Here is a 17,477-nt window from a genome sequence, read left to right as displayed (position 1 = left end):
TATTTTTTTCCGAAGCCCCATTTTCAAACCCATTTTCCTAACACAACCACCATCACTTTTCAGTTGAATAAAATAATATGTTGAGCCGCGGGTCGACAGTCAGACTGACCTGACTGACCGTATGATGGTTTGCGAATGGGAGCGTTCGCCATAGACAAGAAGAGGAAACTGACGCCCGCCATTTGTGTTTGCTGTCAAACGCGGTAATGTCGATCGAAAAATCGCGGATATTTTGTGGTTTTTGAGGCGCAATTGCATAGTTTGTCTTTAGTTGTTAGGAATTTAAGTTTTTTTCACAATGTCTAATATATCGCTTGATAAAGACACCTTTTATCGGCGTATGAAAAAGCTTTATGCTGCGTGGAAGGTGGGCAACTCTTCATGTGTTCGGCAGGCATTGCATTTTAGATTAATTTAGCTAAAATATATGTTTTTTGTAGGCTGCTGCAACGGATTCGAAGAGCGATGATGCATTCGCGAAGGTGGATTGCCTAGTTTCATGCGTCGGTGTAGATGAAGACACACTTTACAGCAAATCAACAGCTTTGCAGGTTTGTTTTTTCAACTCAATGTGCTTTTGGGCATGCTGCCTGAGTACATAAAGAGAAGCTTTTGTTATTACCATGGCTTAACTGTCACAAGAGTGGAAAATGCCGTTAATATTGAAATGCTGTCCCATGCCCATCCACATCTTGTACTTCTTAAAACTTGTATAATATTTTAAATACCTATGTGGTTGACAACAACGAATTTCATTCAAATCAATTCATACATATAATTGAGTGTAGTTTAACCTAAGTAATTTCTAACTTGACTAGAAATACACACATTGTTTTAACACTCTTGTTTTGAAATGGCCAAGTATGTTTTAAGTATGTGTTATTGTAGAACTGCAATATGAATTGAGGACTGATTTTGCATTGCTACCATTTTCTTTTTTCATTATATGAAGTATTTTAGTAGTAAAATTTGAATCAGTATTATTAGTATAATAAAAATTGTTGTAGTTTCCAACTAGTAAAATTAGTTACTTTTTACTAAATGTTAAAACGCGAAATTATTATGGAATTTGTATGAAAGAGCACACAGTAGCATCGTCAGTTTTAAATCTGCTTAATTAGTAATCAGAATTTCATATCTTTGATCTAGGAAACTACCCAATTGTAGGTACAGCATTGTAGAAAATAGGTTCAATTATAATAATAATAATAAAAAAGTTATGCAATTCAAAAACATGTTAATAATAAAAAAAACTTGTTGTCTGTACTGTATACTCATATCTTTAAACTGACTTATTCAAAGTACTACTTGCAAGCAGGTAGGTAAGTATCTAAATTGTTCTCATATCAAAGATCATAATGTCATAATTCTTCACTGCTTTCCCCTTTCCGTTTGATCGTTCCATCCTTTTTCACACAAGATTTGCAATTAATCACTGTCAGGTAATAAATTAATTATCATCCTTTATTTTTAACATAAATAAGAAAGTAAGAGCACTATTTTGTTTCCAATAGACTTGGCTTTTTGGATATGAGCTGCCAGACACAATCACGGTGCTCACTGAGCACAGTATGTGCTTTCTCGCCAGCAAGAAGAAAATTGAGTTTCTGCGGCAAATTGAAAATGGAAAAGATGAAACTGAACTACCTCCGGTCAAATTACTTATTAGGGATAGAGTGAGTATTTCATTACTGTTTAAATAGTAGTGACTGATTCATGATCCTTTGTGAAACTACTAGAAACTGAGCACTAGATGTCAGCAGTTACAAAAATTTATAGATTTATCCCAAAATTCCCAAACTATAGTTTCACACTGGAGTTTGTTTAGATATTTTATTTATTGCATTGTTTGTATGGCTGTTATGCACATTTACATAAAAAAAATCCTTTTCCAACTTCCTAATCGTTTCTAGAATGACAAAGACAAAGAGAATTTCAATAAACTCATACAAGAAATTAAAAAGTCCAAATCTGGAAAGACACTTGGAGTTTTTGTAAAAGACAATTATCCAGGAGAATTCTGTGAAAGTTGGAAGCAAGCGATGAAGGCAGAGAAATTCGAAAATGTAGACGTAAGCTCCTCTATTGCCATGCTGATGGCCCCGAAAGAAGATCCAGAAGTTATCACAGTGAAGAAAGCATGCTTAGTCACTGTTGACTTGTTTACGAAATACCTGAAGGATCAAATAATGGAGATCATTGATTCGGATAAGGTAAATGTTATGTTTATACTCTCTTGAAACTTATTCTGTTTTTATATCATTGGAGGTAAGGCACACTTTTTTGGGAGTAATGAGAGTGTGTGCATCATCTTCCATGGTTCACTGTTATAAGGTTGCATAAACATTATAACACAGATTCTAAACCCAAAATAGTAGTACATTACCATTTTCTATAGTCTTTAATATACTTCTTGTAAAAAAAGTTTTCATCTCGAACACCTCCATGCTTCGGAAGGCATGTTAAGCCGTTGGTCCCGGCTGCATTAGCAGTCGTTAATAACCACCTATCCGCACTGGGCCCGCGTGGTGGTTTAAGGCCCGATCTCCCTATCCATCCATAGGGAAGGCCTGTGCCCCAGCAGTGGGGACGTTAATCGGCTGGTGATGTTGTTGTTGATACTTCTTGTATGGATTATATCTGACTTCAACTACAAATATGTTCGTCTTTTAGAAAGTAAAACACTCGAAGCTCGCTGAGGGCGTCGAAGCGGCAATCTCAGACAAGAAATATGTCACAGGAGTAGACACAAGCCAAGTCGACATGTGCTACCCACCTATCATACAGTCTGGTGGCAATTACAGTTTGAAATTTAGTGCTGTCTCCGACAAAAACCACCTGCACTTTGGTGCTATAGTGTGCTCTCTGGGTGCAAGATACAAATCATACTGCTCAAACATTGTCCGTACTTTGCTGGTCAATCCAACGGACGAAATCCAGAGCAATTATAACTTCCTCCTGAATTTGGAAGAAGAGGTCATGAAGACTCTCATTGCTGGAGTCAAATTGTCTGCTGTGTACGAAGCAGGCCTGGCTTTGGCTAAAAAAGAGAAGCCAGATCTCGTGGATAACCTCACAAAAACATTTGGGTAAGAATTTTATATGCTTATTTATTACACAACTTCTGTACACCTAGCTACAATTACTCTCAAAGGATATAATTACGCAATATGATGCAAAAGTGACGTCAGACATAGATATTTATTATATTTTCTTCATGTTTGAAACAGGTTTGCGATGGGTATAGAGTTTCGTGAGAGCTCCATTGTGATTGGACCTAAAACATCAGTAGTAGCCAAGAAGGGCATGGTCTTCAATATCAACATTGGTCTCGCCAATCTCACCAATAAGGCAGCTACTGAGAAGGAAGGAAAGGTTAGAATATAACTATAATTTTTAACTGTAGGACAGAGGGAGAGAATTGTAGACCTCATGGCATGACTAGAATCAACGAATTAGAGCCATAGACGACACCGATTCGAACGACTGTCAGCTGGATCTAAAGTCAGCATTATAGAATAGAGTAGCTTATTTGTTTTCGAGCTCCTAATTTCTTTGATAACCACTTTTTTCAGTAGTTATAAAACACCCTCATATCGCGTGCCATTATCACTTAGCCAGTAGACTTGGGACATTTATAGCACCGCGCGCGATATGCGAGTGCTGTGCTACGGCAAGTGATTGTTTGCATTATTAATTTTCTCCAGACATACGCCCTATTCGTCGGCGACACGGTACTCGTAAACGAGGAACAACCGGCCTCCCTCTTGACTCAGAGCAAGAAAAAGATCAAGAATATTGGCATCTTCCTCAAGGACGACGATGAAGACGAAGAAGAAGAGAAGGAAAACAAGACTGAGATACTTGGTGAGTCAACTCTATCTGTCAGCTTAGTGAGGCTATCATGTAAGGTTAATACTACATAAGCTCATACTCATAAAATTAACCTGACGCGAGGACCCTCAAGTAATTTGAAGACGACTTGCATTCATTGTGATACATAACATTATACTTTACAAATTCTCCAAGAGATGGCGCTACTGAGACGTGAGATTGCTCATCAAAAAAATACTTGCTGTTGATGGATTGGATTTCAATAAATTCATACTATTCTTTTCTTTAATAACTTTCTTGCCAGTCTCATTTTAAGGTTATTTTATTATGTATAACTTAACAAAGGGTGTCTATAATTTGTTTAAATTGTGTGAATCATATTAATGTAGATTGTAAGTTAATAGATTCTGTCTTAAGTCCGGCATATCGCCATTTTAAAGCATATCTACAGGTAGACACTAAACAGTTTTTGTAGATATTGAGATAAAAAATAGTCTCTATTAACTTGGCATCATAAAACAAGCTTCATTACTTGTTTTCAGCATTGATTGTGAATAATAAATGCTTACTTTCAAATTATTTTAGATTTCTTCTAAGGGATTGTCGCAATTTTGTACATTTGCTTCGATATTTTGCTGTTTAATTTACACATTTTTATTTACTTACATGCAATCGTGGATGGATAGAGAACGGAGGTGAGTTTTGAAACACTAATTGCATGGCGTGTGTTGTATCCGGTAAAACCCCATAGTATCCAGTCGGCCAGGAATATATTTCAATGCCTTTAGATGTCCCAACAATCCACCTAAATATTTTCATGTTTCATTTATCTATGTACTATCACTATTATACAACGAAATATTATTATTTTATATTTATTTATTATTTCTTTTTTCTGTCTTAAGAGACCAATTGTGAATGTCTCGTCGAGTCTTTTAATGCTATTGTAATTAAAAGTAAGTAAAAAAAGCGCATGCCGTGCACTTTTTATTCAAGACTATTAGAGTCTTCGGTGTTCTGAATATAAAATCTATGATCACTTTTTAGGAAGAGGCAAAAGAACAGCCGTTATAGAGTCGAAGCTCCGCACGGAACATTCCTCGGAAGAAAAACGGAAGGAACATCAGAGAGAACTGGCTATAGCTCTCAATGAAAAGGCAAAGGAAAGATTAGCTAAACAGTCTAGTGGCAAGGAAGGGGAAAAGATAAGGAAAAGCACTGTTTCTTATAAAAGCGTCAGTCAAATGCCGAGAGAAAATGAAGTTAAAGAGCTGAAGTTATATGTTGGTAAGTGTCTTTTAGATTCGAACTGCCGAAGAGCGTGGTGAGAGCTCTCACTGCTCCCCATTTGTCCGGCCAAGTACTTAATGCCTAAATCTGCGGCGAATCTACAATAAGTCATGTCGTATCGAGGGTGTCTACCCTGCCCCGCTTCGAGATGAAGTTGTTCGGCATATATCATGTTTAAAATGGGGCCAATTTAAAACAAAGTATTGATATTTTCAGATCGCAAATACGAGACGGTTATCCTCCCAATATTCGGCATTCCGGTACCATTCCACATCTCCACTATAAAGAACATTTCTCAGTCGGTGGAGGGCGACTACACTTACCTTCGGATAAACTTCTTCCACCCCGGAGCGACCATGGGCCGCAATGAGGGAGGGAACTACTCGCAGCCTGACGCTACGTTTGTTAAAGAAGTGTAAGTTGCCTATAATTTTGAAAAGTGAAGTATCTTTAAAATGCTAGTTTGCCCAATATGTGCTGAACGTAAACACGCCTTTTTCTCTGGAACGTTTCAGTAAATTGAGAGGAAATAAACGTATATTTTTGTATGTCGTCACCTTATAGTCAAAACCACGTCAGCGCATTTTCGATAAATCACATTCTGATGTGATTTTCTTCAACAAAACTTTGCTTTATGATTTCGGGTGAAAATTGAGATCACAAATTTTGACCTGGGTAATTCATCTAAAAAAGCAATATTGCTATTTCACATTTGTTTGCATTGCGCACTGAATTTTATATGAGCAAATGTCAAATTGCAATATTGCTTTTTTAGATGAATTGCTTTGATGTGGCGTTTTTAGCCCCCCTGGATTGAAAGTAGCTTATCTATTGTAACGTTTTCATGACAAAAATCACATCAGTATGTGTTTTTTCAAAAAAGCGTTTACGGGATATTCATTATATGGCAACGTTGTGGAGTATATATATGGTATCTTCACTATATTTCTCTAAAGTCATCTTTCCTCCACTTTTGTATGCACTTGACTTCGATTGTACATCCACAGCTCTTATACAGCCATTCTAAACAAATGAAAACAACGACCTCCGTGGTCCAGCGTTGGGCTCACGTTCCGGAGGCCCCGGGTTCGTATTCCGGTGGGTGCATGTCACAAAAATCACTTTGTGATCCCTAGTTTGGTTAGGACATTAGAGGCTGATCGCCTGATTTTCTGAAAGTACGTTGATCCGTTGGTCCCGGTTACTACTTATGTAAGTATGTAGTCGTTACACGAGTCATGTCAGGGGCCTTTGGCGGCTCAATAATAACCCTGACACCAGGGTTGATGAGGTTGGTATTCCGCCTCACAACTCACGATAAGAAGAAGAAAAATGAAAAGACTAACCTTTATGCAATTTATAGCACATACCGGAGTACAAACACGAAGGAACCAGGCGAGATATCCCCTCCATCGTCCAACCTCAACACCGGCTTCAGACTCATCAAGGAAGTCCAGAAGAAGTACAAAACACGAGAGGCAGAAGAGAGAGAAAAGGAGGATCTGGTCAAACAAGACACTTTAGTCCTCTCACAGAGCAAAGGCAACCCTAAGCTTAAAGATCTGTACATAAGACCCAATATTGTAACGAAGAGAATGAGCGGGTCTTTAGAAGCTCATACGAATGGGTTCAGATTCACTTCTGTTAGAGGGGATAAGGTGGATATCCTCTATAATAACATTAAAAACGCCTTCTTCCAACCATGTGATGGAGAAATGATTATTTTGCTGCATTTCCATTTGAAGCACGCTATAATGTTTGGTAAGCCACTTTTTATATAGAAAAATAGTACCATAGATAAAACCACCATCATTTTGCTCTTTAGTCGCATGAGGAGCGTTTTTGTACCAATTGTGCGAACACGCAGGAACAACCTCTGAGGTGGTCGTCGTAGACCATTATTCGTACGGAAATGTGTCCAAAATGCGACCGACTTTAACGTCGTTCTTTCTTGAAAGACTTTGACTTGAAAGACATAGTGAGTTTTACTACATTTTCGTCATAAATTACTTCCCTTAGGCAAGAAAAAGCACGTGGACGTCCAATTCTACACGGAGGTGGGTGAGATCACGACGGATCTCGGCAAGCACCAGCACATGCACGACCGCGACGACCTGGCGGCTGAGCAGAGCGAGCGCGAGCTGCGACACAAGCTCAAGGTCGCCTTCAAGAGCTTCTGCGAGCGCGTCGAGAACATGACCAAGCAGGAGGTCGAGTTTGATACACCTTTCAGGTAAACACGTGTATTATTTCCTTGATTCATACATACGTTAACTCGCGCCTATTTCGTTCTGGAGAAATGATAATGTATTATTTTCTAGATGCTCAGATATTCCACGTATACCTTTTCCTTAACGCTGATCTGTATATATCTACCCACCATCTGTATGTATCTGCCCACTGGACTCCATAATACAAGTGTTCCACTTACCTCCAAAATCCTCTTAGTCGACGCTCGGAAACGAAAACGGCCACCAACTTTAGAAATATTACCTCAAAATTAGCATGGACCGTGCAAGCACTTACTTCATGACGTGACCTCAAGACTTAGCAGATTTACATTGGATGGTAATTGGATAACCATACGCGGTAAATCTAAAATGAAAACCCATCAAATTATCTGCAGCACACCTCAAAACTAGCCATAAAAATCTTAAAATAAACTAATTCATCCAACAGAGAACTCGGGTTCCCCGGCGCCCCATACCGCAGCACAGTGCTCCTCCAACCCACGTCGGGCGCCCTCGTCAACCTGACCGAGTGGCCGCCCTTCGTCATCGCTCTTGAAGACGTAGAACTCGTGCACTTCGAGCGCGTGCAGTTCCACCTCAAGAACTTCGATATGGTGTTCGTGTTTAAAGACTACGCGAAGAAGGTCGCAATGGTCAACGCTGTGCCTATGAACATGCTGGACCATGTCAAGGAGTGGCTGAAGTAAGTATTTGGGTAGTACTTCGAATACCGGAAGTCAATATCATTGCCGTGCTGGCAAAAATATCTCTCAACGTCTTTTTGCAACTATTTAGTTAGAAATTATTTAAGAAAAAGAAATTATTTAGCAAAAAGACCGAATTTGCCGACTTGTGTATGCTGTCGAGTAAATTGCTTAAAATTCAATATCGAAGTAACAATGGTACCGTTTTGGCGGACAGTGCTTGAATTAATTTTAACATGATGTATAAAAAATAGTACAGTCATGAGCAATATAGTACCCACTTTAGGACTCTGTCGCACTAACATATTTGACATTTAGTGAGACTTACAGTTCAATTTGTCAAAAAAGTTAATGTGACATGGTACCAAAGTGTATACATATTAATGCTCGTGACCGTACTTACCGCGTAAGTGCGAACAAGACACAGGCCGCGCGCGCTCACTTACCCCTTAACGGTTTACGGATAGCGGAAGGGTGAGAAAAAGTTTCCGTTCTATACGTAATATTATTCTTTATTCTATGGTAAAAAAAATCCCAAATTTTCTGGATGATTCACTTATAAAAAACACGACGTCATTCGTTATCATAAGCTTCGGTGCGTGCTGTTATTTCAACTTTGAACGTAGTTCTCTTCATCTAGCATGTTCTGTTCTAATATCAGCCTTCATATCTTCAAACGTTTTTCACATGTCTTTTAAAGGGACTCATAGTTGTTTCTGCGTTATATGCCAAGTGTAAATGATTACTAATCTTATCCCATTCCCACAGTTCGTGTGACATCCGCTACTCGGAAGGTATACAATCGTTGAACTGGACGAAAGTTATGAAGACAATCACGGACGACATTGAAGGCTTCTTCGACAACGGCGGGTGGTCGTTCCTCGACCCCGAGTCTGATGTCGAGAACGCTGCACAGGTCAGGAAATATTGAATTATCTACATGGACATCGTTACAAAAACTTTGATTCTGAGTTGACATCTAGTGGGATTTTCGATCGCAAAAGTATGCAACTGAAGATAATTTTAAAAAATATCAAAATTTTCATTACATTTCCGACAGGAAATTAACCATACGTACTTGTACGGGTTGTAAGTGACATCGCAACGAATACTAAGGGGGATGATTCAGCTCATTATTCTAAGTTAATATCAAGTAGAATTTTCGTTACGATGTCCTGTCTTTGTATATTGATTTGAAGGTTTTTGTTAATATGCTTTATTCATAGCAGTACTCTTTTGTCGGAGGCCCTCGAGCGATATGGAAACTGTGTCTTTGTCGGGTATGCTACTAGCCCAAACACCTCCAGCAACACGTAATCCGTAATACACTATTGAGGGGCGACCTATGACCAGTAATGGGATTTAAATGGGCTGTTCATGTTGATATTAGCAGCAGTTCTGTTTTTCCGAGGCAAAACACATCATACATGTTATATAAGATTTTCATAGTTTTTATAAAATAACCAAAAGGTATACTAACTTTATGATCTGTAAGCACGTAGTTCCTATTATAAGACGTATAAGACAGATAATTTACTCTCAAATGTCAAGAAGACAGACATCATTCGTTGTTTTGATCATAATCAATAACCTATAATTTACACAATTTTGATAAAATAAAGCTAAAGTTACTGAACACAGTATGAACGAAATTACTGAATGCGAATGAATTCAACAACAATGAGTACCAATACCACTACGAACGTACATTGTTCCAGTAATTGTATTCTTTATTTAGATTATTACTAGCAGTAGATATAACTACTGCCTTTTTATAAATTAGCAATCATTTATCGCCATAGATTCATTTTTTCTTGCATGAAGATGTTTAAGTATTTAGTACCACCAATCAGTCCTTTTTTTAGGTCAACTTGTCAATAATTAGTAATGATCTGATCTTTCCCTTACAGTCGGAGGATTCGGAGGAAGAGGACGACGCATACGAGCCGACAGACGCAGAGTCAGAAGATGAGTCTGATGATGACTCCGAATACGATTCCGAAGCTTCGGACGTTTCCGACGGCTCCGGAGAGAGTGAAGGTAATGCATATTCTCGGATATTTTTGTTGAATATTATTTATTGGTAAAGGTTGTTCTTTTTAATAATGATATAGTTTCTACCCTGAACGCCTACATTGACTTCACAACGCGCTGATTGTGTTTCTATCTAGTAATGTAGTTGAAGTAATGGTTTGTCAATACACTATAAACATGTTTAATGAAGTAAATTACATGGTCTCTATTAGTGTTGCCCGATAATCGACTGTATATCGATTACTTTCTAAGCCCCTAGGTAATATAAATATCAATATGATAATTCTACTATCTAATTTTTTTTATTATTTAGGGGTCCACAATCTATTATTCGGTAACACTAATCTCTATTATAACCTTACAGATGAAGACGAAGAATCCGGAAAGGACTGGTCGGATTTGGAACGCGAAGCGGCCGAGGAAGACAAAAAGGAGCGTGGTTTCGGTGGCGGCGAAGAGTTCGACCGTAAACGCAAGGGCGGTCGCGACCACTCGCGCTACGACGAGGATCGCAGCAAAAAGGGAAAACACGACAAGTCCCATCATAAAGGCTCTAGCTCCAATCACAAAAGTTCGAGCTCAAGCCATAAAGGCTCGAGCCATAAAAGTCCGTCGAAGCATAATAGCAGGTGAGTTCGAATTACATACCAAGTTCTTTTTTATCTTGTGGTATAATTATTATATTCTAGGGCGTAGTACACACATAAACTCACGAACGCTATCCCGTCTCGATTGACATCGTTTCTCTTCAGATACCTCCATGACAAATGAATGCATTTTATATTCCCGCAGCCCGTCAAAGAACCGCGACAAGCACCACAAAGACCGTGATCACAAATCGAGCAAGTCGAACGGCGACCACAAGAAGCACTCCGACCACAAGTCGCACAAGCGGTCACGCGACGACAGCCGGGACCACGGACGCAGTCCTAAGAAAGCAAAGTAAGATATTCGCAACTTCTTTTTAAACACGTTACCCCGCAGTGTAATATTCTCAATAAGCCCTCCGGTTGGTTAAGGGATGTACCGATGGCTTTTTATGTATGTTTTGTCTTTATATAAGGATAATTGTGCCGATTCTGGCATTAACTAAATTAGGTCGTGTCTCTTTCTTGCGCGCATTGTAAATGAAGGACAGCACTATTTTTAGAAATCAAAAAACATGTTTGTGATTGCCAGAATGTGTAATGTTAATATTGCCTCCATTGATTGGTCCATTGTTCTACATTATGGTGGCTAAACTCAATTTTCGGCTTGTATATTTTCCCTTATCAAAGGGTTTACACTCCCGTTGGTGACATAATACTAGTGAACATTAGTGAACCAGTCAAATTGCCTGTGTGTAAACATTCTCTCATGGTGACAAGTTGATAAATAATGCAATGTTTGTTTGCAGGAAATAAACGGGCGCAAGATATAATTCTCACCTCACATGAAGTCGAAACGGGTTTGAGTTGGCGCACACAAATCGCGTTACACTTAATTTTTCGTTATGTTTGCAACCCAATGTCCGTCTGTATTTGATGTTCAAAATCAGGTCTGAATGTTTGTATGTATTTGTAGTTTTATTTGAAATTCCAGCGTAATTGTAATTAATTTATAGAAACAAATAAATGTAAGGATTTATTATTCGTACATTTCATTTATTCTTTAGTCATAATTGTAAGTTAGAGGAACTACATACATTTTTCTAACTGAAAAATAAATACATGGAGCCTATTTATTCAACAGTGAAACTAAATAGGCCCCGTTTTATAACAATTAAATCTCGTTTGCTGATTTAATAATAACTTACAAGCTCTCTAAAGTGAATCACATAATTAATTGTACATTATTTACAATGAATACTATATCTACGGCCGTGTAGATAGTTTCTTTTTAATTTAGAGTTGTATCCGCTGTGGAGTCTTGTGCGGCGACGACGGGGCCGCGAGGTAGAACTGTTATTCTCTTGTCGTGCAACTTGGCGACGTCTTGCGACTTGATGCCGTCTCTCTGCTCCTGGGAGTCCGCAGAGCTCCAATATTTCTTATTGACTAGCATAAGTAGCATTAACGCCGGCAAATGTATTAGAGAAAATCTAAATAGTTTACGCGAACTACCACTGTCGGATTTTTGGTAAAATTGCCATGCTGAAAGAGAAACAAATGAATTATATATTAATAAGTCCAGTTACACTCAGTTACATGTTTTAGTTCACACAAGACTGGTTTGGTCACTTATCAGTTTGTTTGAGTAAACATTTCTTCTCTTGTCTTTACACTTTTCCCCAAACAGTCAACTGTACTCGAACTACAAAACTGGCCTTGTGTGAAACTTCTTCAACATCCCTTTATACATATTTAATGTTTCTTACCTAAGTACATAAAATAAACATTCAAAGGCAGCGATTCAAGGGCGAACCACATATTGGTAACATCAAAGTATGAGGAAGCGAGACAGGTTCCAGTGATTATCCCCGTGTGTCTTAGCGCTACTCTTCTACATAGTGCTGAAATGAAAGAGATATTATCTTATGAATTACATCAAATACATGTAGGGTGGTGTAGTAAAATTTAAATAACTGTGTAACACTTGAAGTTTTCTTATTTTTTCTCTTATTTTTTTCAATATTATAAAGAGCACAACCTAGCTTTCAAAATCTACCCATCGCCATCCTCCTTCCCCTCTCCCCTCTCACTCCCCCCCAGGACACGTTCATAAACTTCACCTCATATATATCACGTTCATAATAAGCTTTCATTCGCACATACATAAATAAATCCTTCCTTCACTTATATCGTAAACACCAACTACGAGATGATGTCCCCTTATATATAACATTATAACAGGTTTATAATGTTAATTCTAGTTTGTCTCTGAATTATTAGACTTCGGCTTTTACAAGTCTGTGACTTACATCATCCGGTAGCTGGCGCGGGAGTAGGACTCCGTAGGACTACTACCATATGAACTTTCTGTCTTAGCAATAAATTAAAAACCTCTAACATACCAGGGTCAGTGACCGCCATCATACGGTATCCGGCGCGCGAGTAGTCCGGCCGCAGGTTCCAGGAGAGCGCGTTGAAGTGAGGGAACTGCCAAGAGTACAGCACTATGCCCAGCACGAGCGCGCCCGCGTCCAGGCTGCCTGTGCACCCCGCCCACCCCATCAGCGGGGGGATTGCGCCCACTGGGGAAAACATACTCGTTATCAGAACTACACACTCCGCCCCGCACTAATACGAGCTTGAGAGTGTGCTTGATCTACTTCTGTCTCGCTCGCACTTTATTTGACGGCACACGTAACGATCGAGATTCTTGTATAGAGTGTCCTGGTTGTACTTATACGCCAAATGTTTTATCAACAGTTTTTAATTTGGAAAGGTTGCTAGCGACATACTGTTTCTTTCTACAGACCGTAAAATGAAATAGAATTAAATAAATCCACATTGACACCTTCAATAGTGATCATTCAACAACTAAAACTTATAGATCATGTGCTTGTGACACTCACCTACAGATCCAAGCCACGTGTTCAATATAGACATACGTTTCATAGGCGTGTACACAGACGTGTAAAGCACGAGGTTGCCCGCGCCAAGGGCTGCGGTCAAAGGATTCACGCCGAAGTACAGGATGCTAAGTCCAGTAGCGCTTGACGCCGCTGCGAAGCTTATTGCGTGTACGGGTCTAGAAAATGACATAACTTGTATTATAAACAGTTAACTGAAAAATAATTCTTATATAAACAATAAAAGCAAACATCAATAAAAACCTCTCCCGCCATTTATATTATTACATTTTTTTCAAACAAGCAAAGAGGATATAAAATATAAATCATTACCTCTTTTACTTTTTTCTACTTTCTCGATAAATCCTGGCCAAAATTGCTTTAAAAAATCTTAGCTATAGCCATTTATCAATTAAAAATAAATGCGTTATTTTTTTTTTTTGTCAAATGGCTATACAAGTGTTTGTATTGTTATGTGGCCAGTTAAAAAAGTAATAAAGAGATTCTTATTGTGTTACAGATAAATACTTTTCAGTTTAATTTATTTTTTGCTGTATTTACTGTACTACCATGGCGGCAGTGTGCGCCTTGTCAATATATGGGATTTCAATGGAAAATCAATATATGTATAGTAAACTTACTCTAACAATCCTTTGACAAGCACGCGGTTTTTGGTTCTCGACATTTGCGCGTCAAACGGCACCTCATGGTACTGGTTGATGGCATTGGCTGCTGCCGAGACGAGGCCCGTGCCTGCGGCGCACATCGCGAAGGTCGTCAGCTCGAAAGGCGCAGGCGCGAGCGCGTATCCCGCCATTGATGTCATTACTACTAGTGCTGAAACATGATTGTTAGTTTTATTGGATTTTATTATTCCTTGACTTGAATGACATAACTTTCGATGGTAGTTTATTATATGACATAGTTTATTCTTAACAAATGTTTATTTATAAACAAACAGGAAAATTATATTAAATCAATATATGTGTTTGTTACAAGTATTGTTTACCCATTTTAAGATAACATGACCGCAGAACAGAGACATAGTATATCGCCTAGAGCGAAAGAGGCGAGAAATATGACTCTTTCGCACTAATGGTGAAAAACAATCATGCTTTTATTATGGCAAGTAAGCACCCGTAATATGGCAACCGATTAACGCGCGAGATAATCGGTTGCAATTTAGCATAACACACCCATCCATTTACAATATAAATAAGTGCTATCTCGGTGGTATGATATAAAAGATAAGATTAGCCTTTACGTAAACTATACAGCATAATAATTCATAAGCCTGGTTAATAATGTATTACAATAATCATATCAAGATCACATTCTAATATGAATGCAAAACTGTTTGTTCTAAAGACAGGTTGACTTAGAAAATGTTCAATTTTAAAGTCGTAGTACCTATTCTTTGATCTGAAAGCATTCTAAAATATTTTTAGAATTATTAAATAAAGTAATATTTTTTTATTGTAGAATTTTGTAAAATTAGATCAATCTGAAGGTAATAGCTGTAATCTATGTTACTTACAAGTCAATCGGAACTTGGAGAGCATCATGCAATAGTTGCCCAAGTTGGCCTTTCTATCATGGGACGGAGTTTCCTTCCACACTCGTGTGTCCTGCGGTACCTTGCTCTTGGGTGCACATGTCTGTGCTTGAGTTGTGACCGGCAACTTGCTTCTCCAACATTCTGATGTGGATATTCTTGCCAGTTGCTGTGAGAGGGAGCCGTTCTGGGGAATAGTGTTTTGGATGTTGAAGCAGGAGTTTATGGAGATATATATTATATTATTATAATAAGAATATTTCATTCATTAACATCATTCATTTCAGTCATTAATACATAATATTCACTCCTTATTTAGAAATTGTTTATTTGGTTAATTTGATTATTTGAAGAAACCTCTGTAGTTTTACCTTAATCAGTAAACAAAATTATGGCTCCTTAAGTCAAACACATCATACCACTGCTTCACATATATAATACAAAGTTAAACCACATTAAAATATACATATTAAGATTATTATAGAATAATATAGAATAATACATTATAAATAATTATTATGACTGTTTCAATACTCACTCCAACCTGCAACAGCAATGATTTAGTGGTGACCATGCCGCCATGTTTGAGGCACAGCGTGCATTGAAGCACCTTTATGTAAGACATTATGGTGTAATCAACATCCACTCAAGTCAACATCCTGGAAACAAAACCTCTTGTTTACATCACAGAACCTTGTAGGTGTCATCGCTTGGTACCTAGTTATTTAACTAGAGGCTACAGGTAATGAAGAAAGCACAGTTGTTTAGGCTAATAAATAAGAAATCAATAAAAAAGAGTTAATTCAATTCTTATTCTTAAATGTACAATAGATGATTTCCGTACATGATGACGATATTTCCATACATTAAGTAGTATATAGGTATATTACCGAAATAGCTACGTTTTGATATATTATATTATAAATGATATATTAAAATCAAATTCAAGTTTATTAGAGGTCTCGAATAATTACAGTGGATTTTTAATAGTATATCATTAAGAAGTAATTTACCAAACTAAATTGAATTATAGGTACAGAAGAAATATAAAAAAGTAAGAGAACATGAGTTAAAACATGTATTTATGACTTATAGATGAAAATACATGATTCAATAAAATATACATCCTACCTGAAAATAATATACAATTATGTATTTAATGAATGCAATTACAAGTCCTATTTGTCACCATAAAATAAATACTTTTATAAAAATCGAGAATCAAAACATTGAGGTTATTTAGGTAATCACGAAGGACGTTTACTTAATCCGTTCGTTTCAATATTACTTTATGTTTTGTAAATAAATATGGAACTTGAGCAAAGATTTATCTTTTATTAATTTTTATTTGACCCATTTATTAATAATGTAGGCTGCTTAGTTAAAGTTTTTCACGTACTTAATTCAATACTGCATTGAAAGTATTTTTCTTGTTCTTGCATTTATTAAAATTTCCAATCAAAATTACTATTGATGATGAAATAAACGTGCACTTTCATATGCTGACGTTTGTCCCTGACGTCATTTGGGAATACCAGCGGCTTTTTGGCGGGAGGCGGGAACGGGACAGTTGCTTTCTTCATTGAATAATCTAAATAATTAATACGAAGTGGTGTTTTGTGGTTAATGATCGCATTAAGTTAGTCGGAAGACATTCGCGAGTGTTATTATATTGGAGTATTCAATAAACAAAGTGTATCTGCCTATTTTCGCTTCGTATCAGGAAGCCGCTTCATAACTCAAAAGTTTATGCGGACTTTTGAGTTAATTCGTTTGGGGTTCGGAGTAGGAGTCTACTCCGAGGGTGGGGGCTTAGGTTTCATCATCATCACCTTTCATCATTTCATTAATCATCAAGAAAAAAAATACGTCAGACATGGCTGTATGGGCATAGTTCCCTTTGCCTTACCCTTCGGGGAAAACCAAACCAAAAAAAAAAAAAAAAAGGGAATACCAGCGTTAGACACAAATCGAATATAGGGGTAAATTAAAGCCACAGGTAGTGAAGAAAAATTATTATACAAAATATACATTGGCCCCGATTCCTGCAGACACCTCCTAATTTTATTTTAAGTTATACCTATCATTTTCTTATCCGCCGAAAAGGAAAGGGACGGATGATTGTCAACAAGTTAATTTTTAAACGAATGAATAACCCGAGCGAATAAAATAGGCAAGATCGCTGGTATTGTAATCCGTTTGACATGCTGTCTACTTAACTCTGTTGGCTGATGTAAAATTTTTAGACGGTTGTTTTAGATTTCTGCTTCAAATAGATGTGTATTCCATAAATTTTATGCCTGTCGATTACCCGTCCCTTTTCCAAAAGATAAGAA

The 17,477-nt window shown here is 37.6% G+C and overlaps 2 protein-coding genes across 3 annotated transcripts; one reads left to right on the top strand and one right to left on the bottom strand.

Annotated features, from left to right (window-relative positions):
- The first annotated feature begins 169 nt into the window (after positions 1–169).
- Positions 170–11,722, top strand: LOC126367299 (FACT complex subunit spt16). Of its 2 annotated transcripts, XM_050010751.1 has the most exons (18): positions 170–367; positions 441–551; positions 1,515–1,676; positions 1,914–2,213; positions 2,674–3,089; positions 3,231–3,375; positions 3,708–3,867; positions 4,521–4,529; positions 4,882–5,121; positions 5,341–5,539; positions 6,488–6,885; positions 7,144–7,357; positions 7,804–8,058; positions 8,828–8,975; positions 9,970–10,099; positions 10,458–10,722; positions 10,886–11,035; positions 11,490–11,722. In XM_050010751.1, the coding sequence occupies exons 1-18, from the start codon at positions 299–301 to the stop codon at positions 11,494–11,496; spliced, it is 3,378 nt and encodes a 1,125-aa protein (XP_049866708.1). In that variant the 5' UTR covers positions 170–298; the 3' UTR covers positions 11,497–11,722. The 2 variants fall into 2 exon arrangements, with proteins under 2 accessions (XP_049866708.1, XP_049866709.1); XM_050010752.1 differs by lacking the exon at positions 4,521–4,529.
- LOC126367343 (protoheme IX farnesyltransferase, mitochondrial) lies at positions 11,716–16,429 on the bottom strand. Its single transcript, XM_050010832.1, has 8 exons — positions 16,273–16,429; positions 15,680–15,800; positions 15,124–15,328; positions 14,228–14,423; positions 13,590–13,765; positions 13,086–13,265; positions 12,450–12,584; positions 11,716–12,225 (listed from the first exon to the last, which is right to left on the bottom strand). Exons 2-8 carry the CDS (start codon positions 15,764–15,766, stop codon positions 11,972–11,974), a joined length of 1,233 nt encoding a protein of 410 aa, XP_049866789.1. The 5' UTR covers positions 15,767–15,800; positions 16,273–16,429; the 3' UTR covers positions 11,716–11,971.
- Between the last annotated feature and the right edge of the window lie 1,048 nt (positions 16,430–17,477).

Source organism: Pectinophora gossypiella, chromosome 6 (assembly GCF_024362695.1).
Source record: "Pectinophora gossypiella chromosome 6, ilPecGoss1.1, whole genome shotgun sequence".
NCBI lineage: Eukaryota > Metazoa > Arthropoda > Insecta > Lepidoptera > Gelechiidae > Pectinophora > Pectinophora gossypiella.
Note: the sequence above shows the minus strand (reverse complement) of the source record. Positions and strands in the feature narration are given on the sequence as shown.

Excerpts from the sequence above, each read along its gene's own strand:
- LOC126367343 (XM_050010832.1), bottom strand. The coding sequence starts at position 15,766 with ATGTCTTACATAAAGGTGCTTCAATGCACGCTGTGCCTCAAACATGGC. Across the intron at positions 15,329-15,679 it reads CATTGCTGTTGCAGGTTGGA|AACGGCTCCCTCTCACAGCA; the intron begins GTGAGTATTGAA and ends ACTATTCCCCAG. Across the intron at positions 13,766-14,227 it reads CTTGTCAAAGGATTGTTAGA|ACCCGTACACGCAATAAGCT; the intron begins GTAAGTTTACTA and ends GTCATTTTCTAG.
- LOC126367299 (XM_050010751.1), top strand. The coding sequence starts at position 299 with ATGTCTAATATATCGCTTGATAAAGACACCTTTTATCGGCGTATGAAA. Across the intron at positions 552-1,514 it reads GCAAATCAACAGCTTTGCAG|ACTTGGCTTTTTGGATATGA; the intron begins GTTTGTTTTTTC and ends TGTTTCCAATAG. Across the intron at positions 10,100-10,457 it reads CGGCTCCGGAGAGAGTGAAG|ATGAAGACGAAGAATCCGGA; the intron begins GTAATGCATATT and ends ATAACCTTACAG.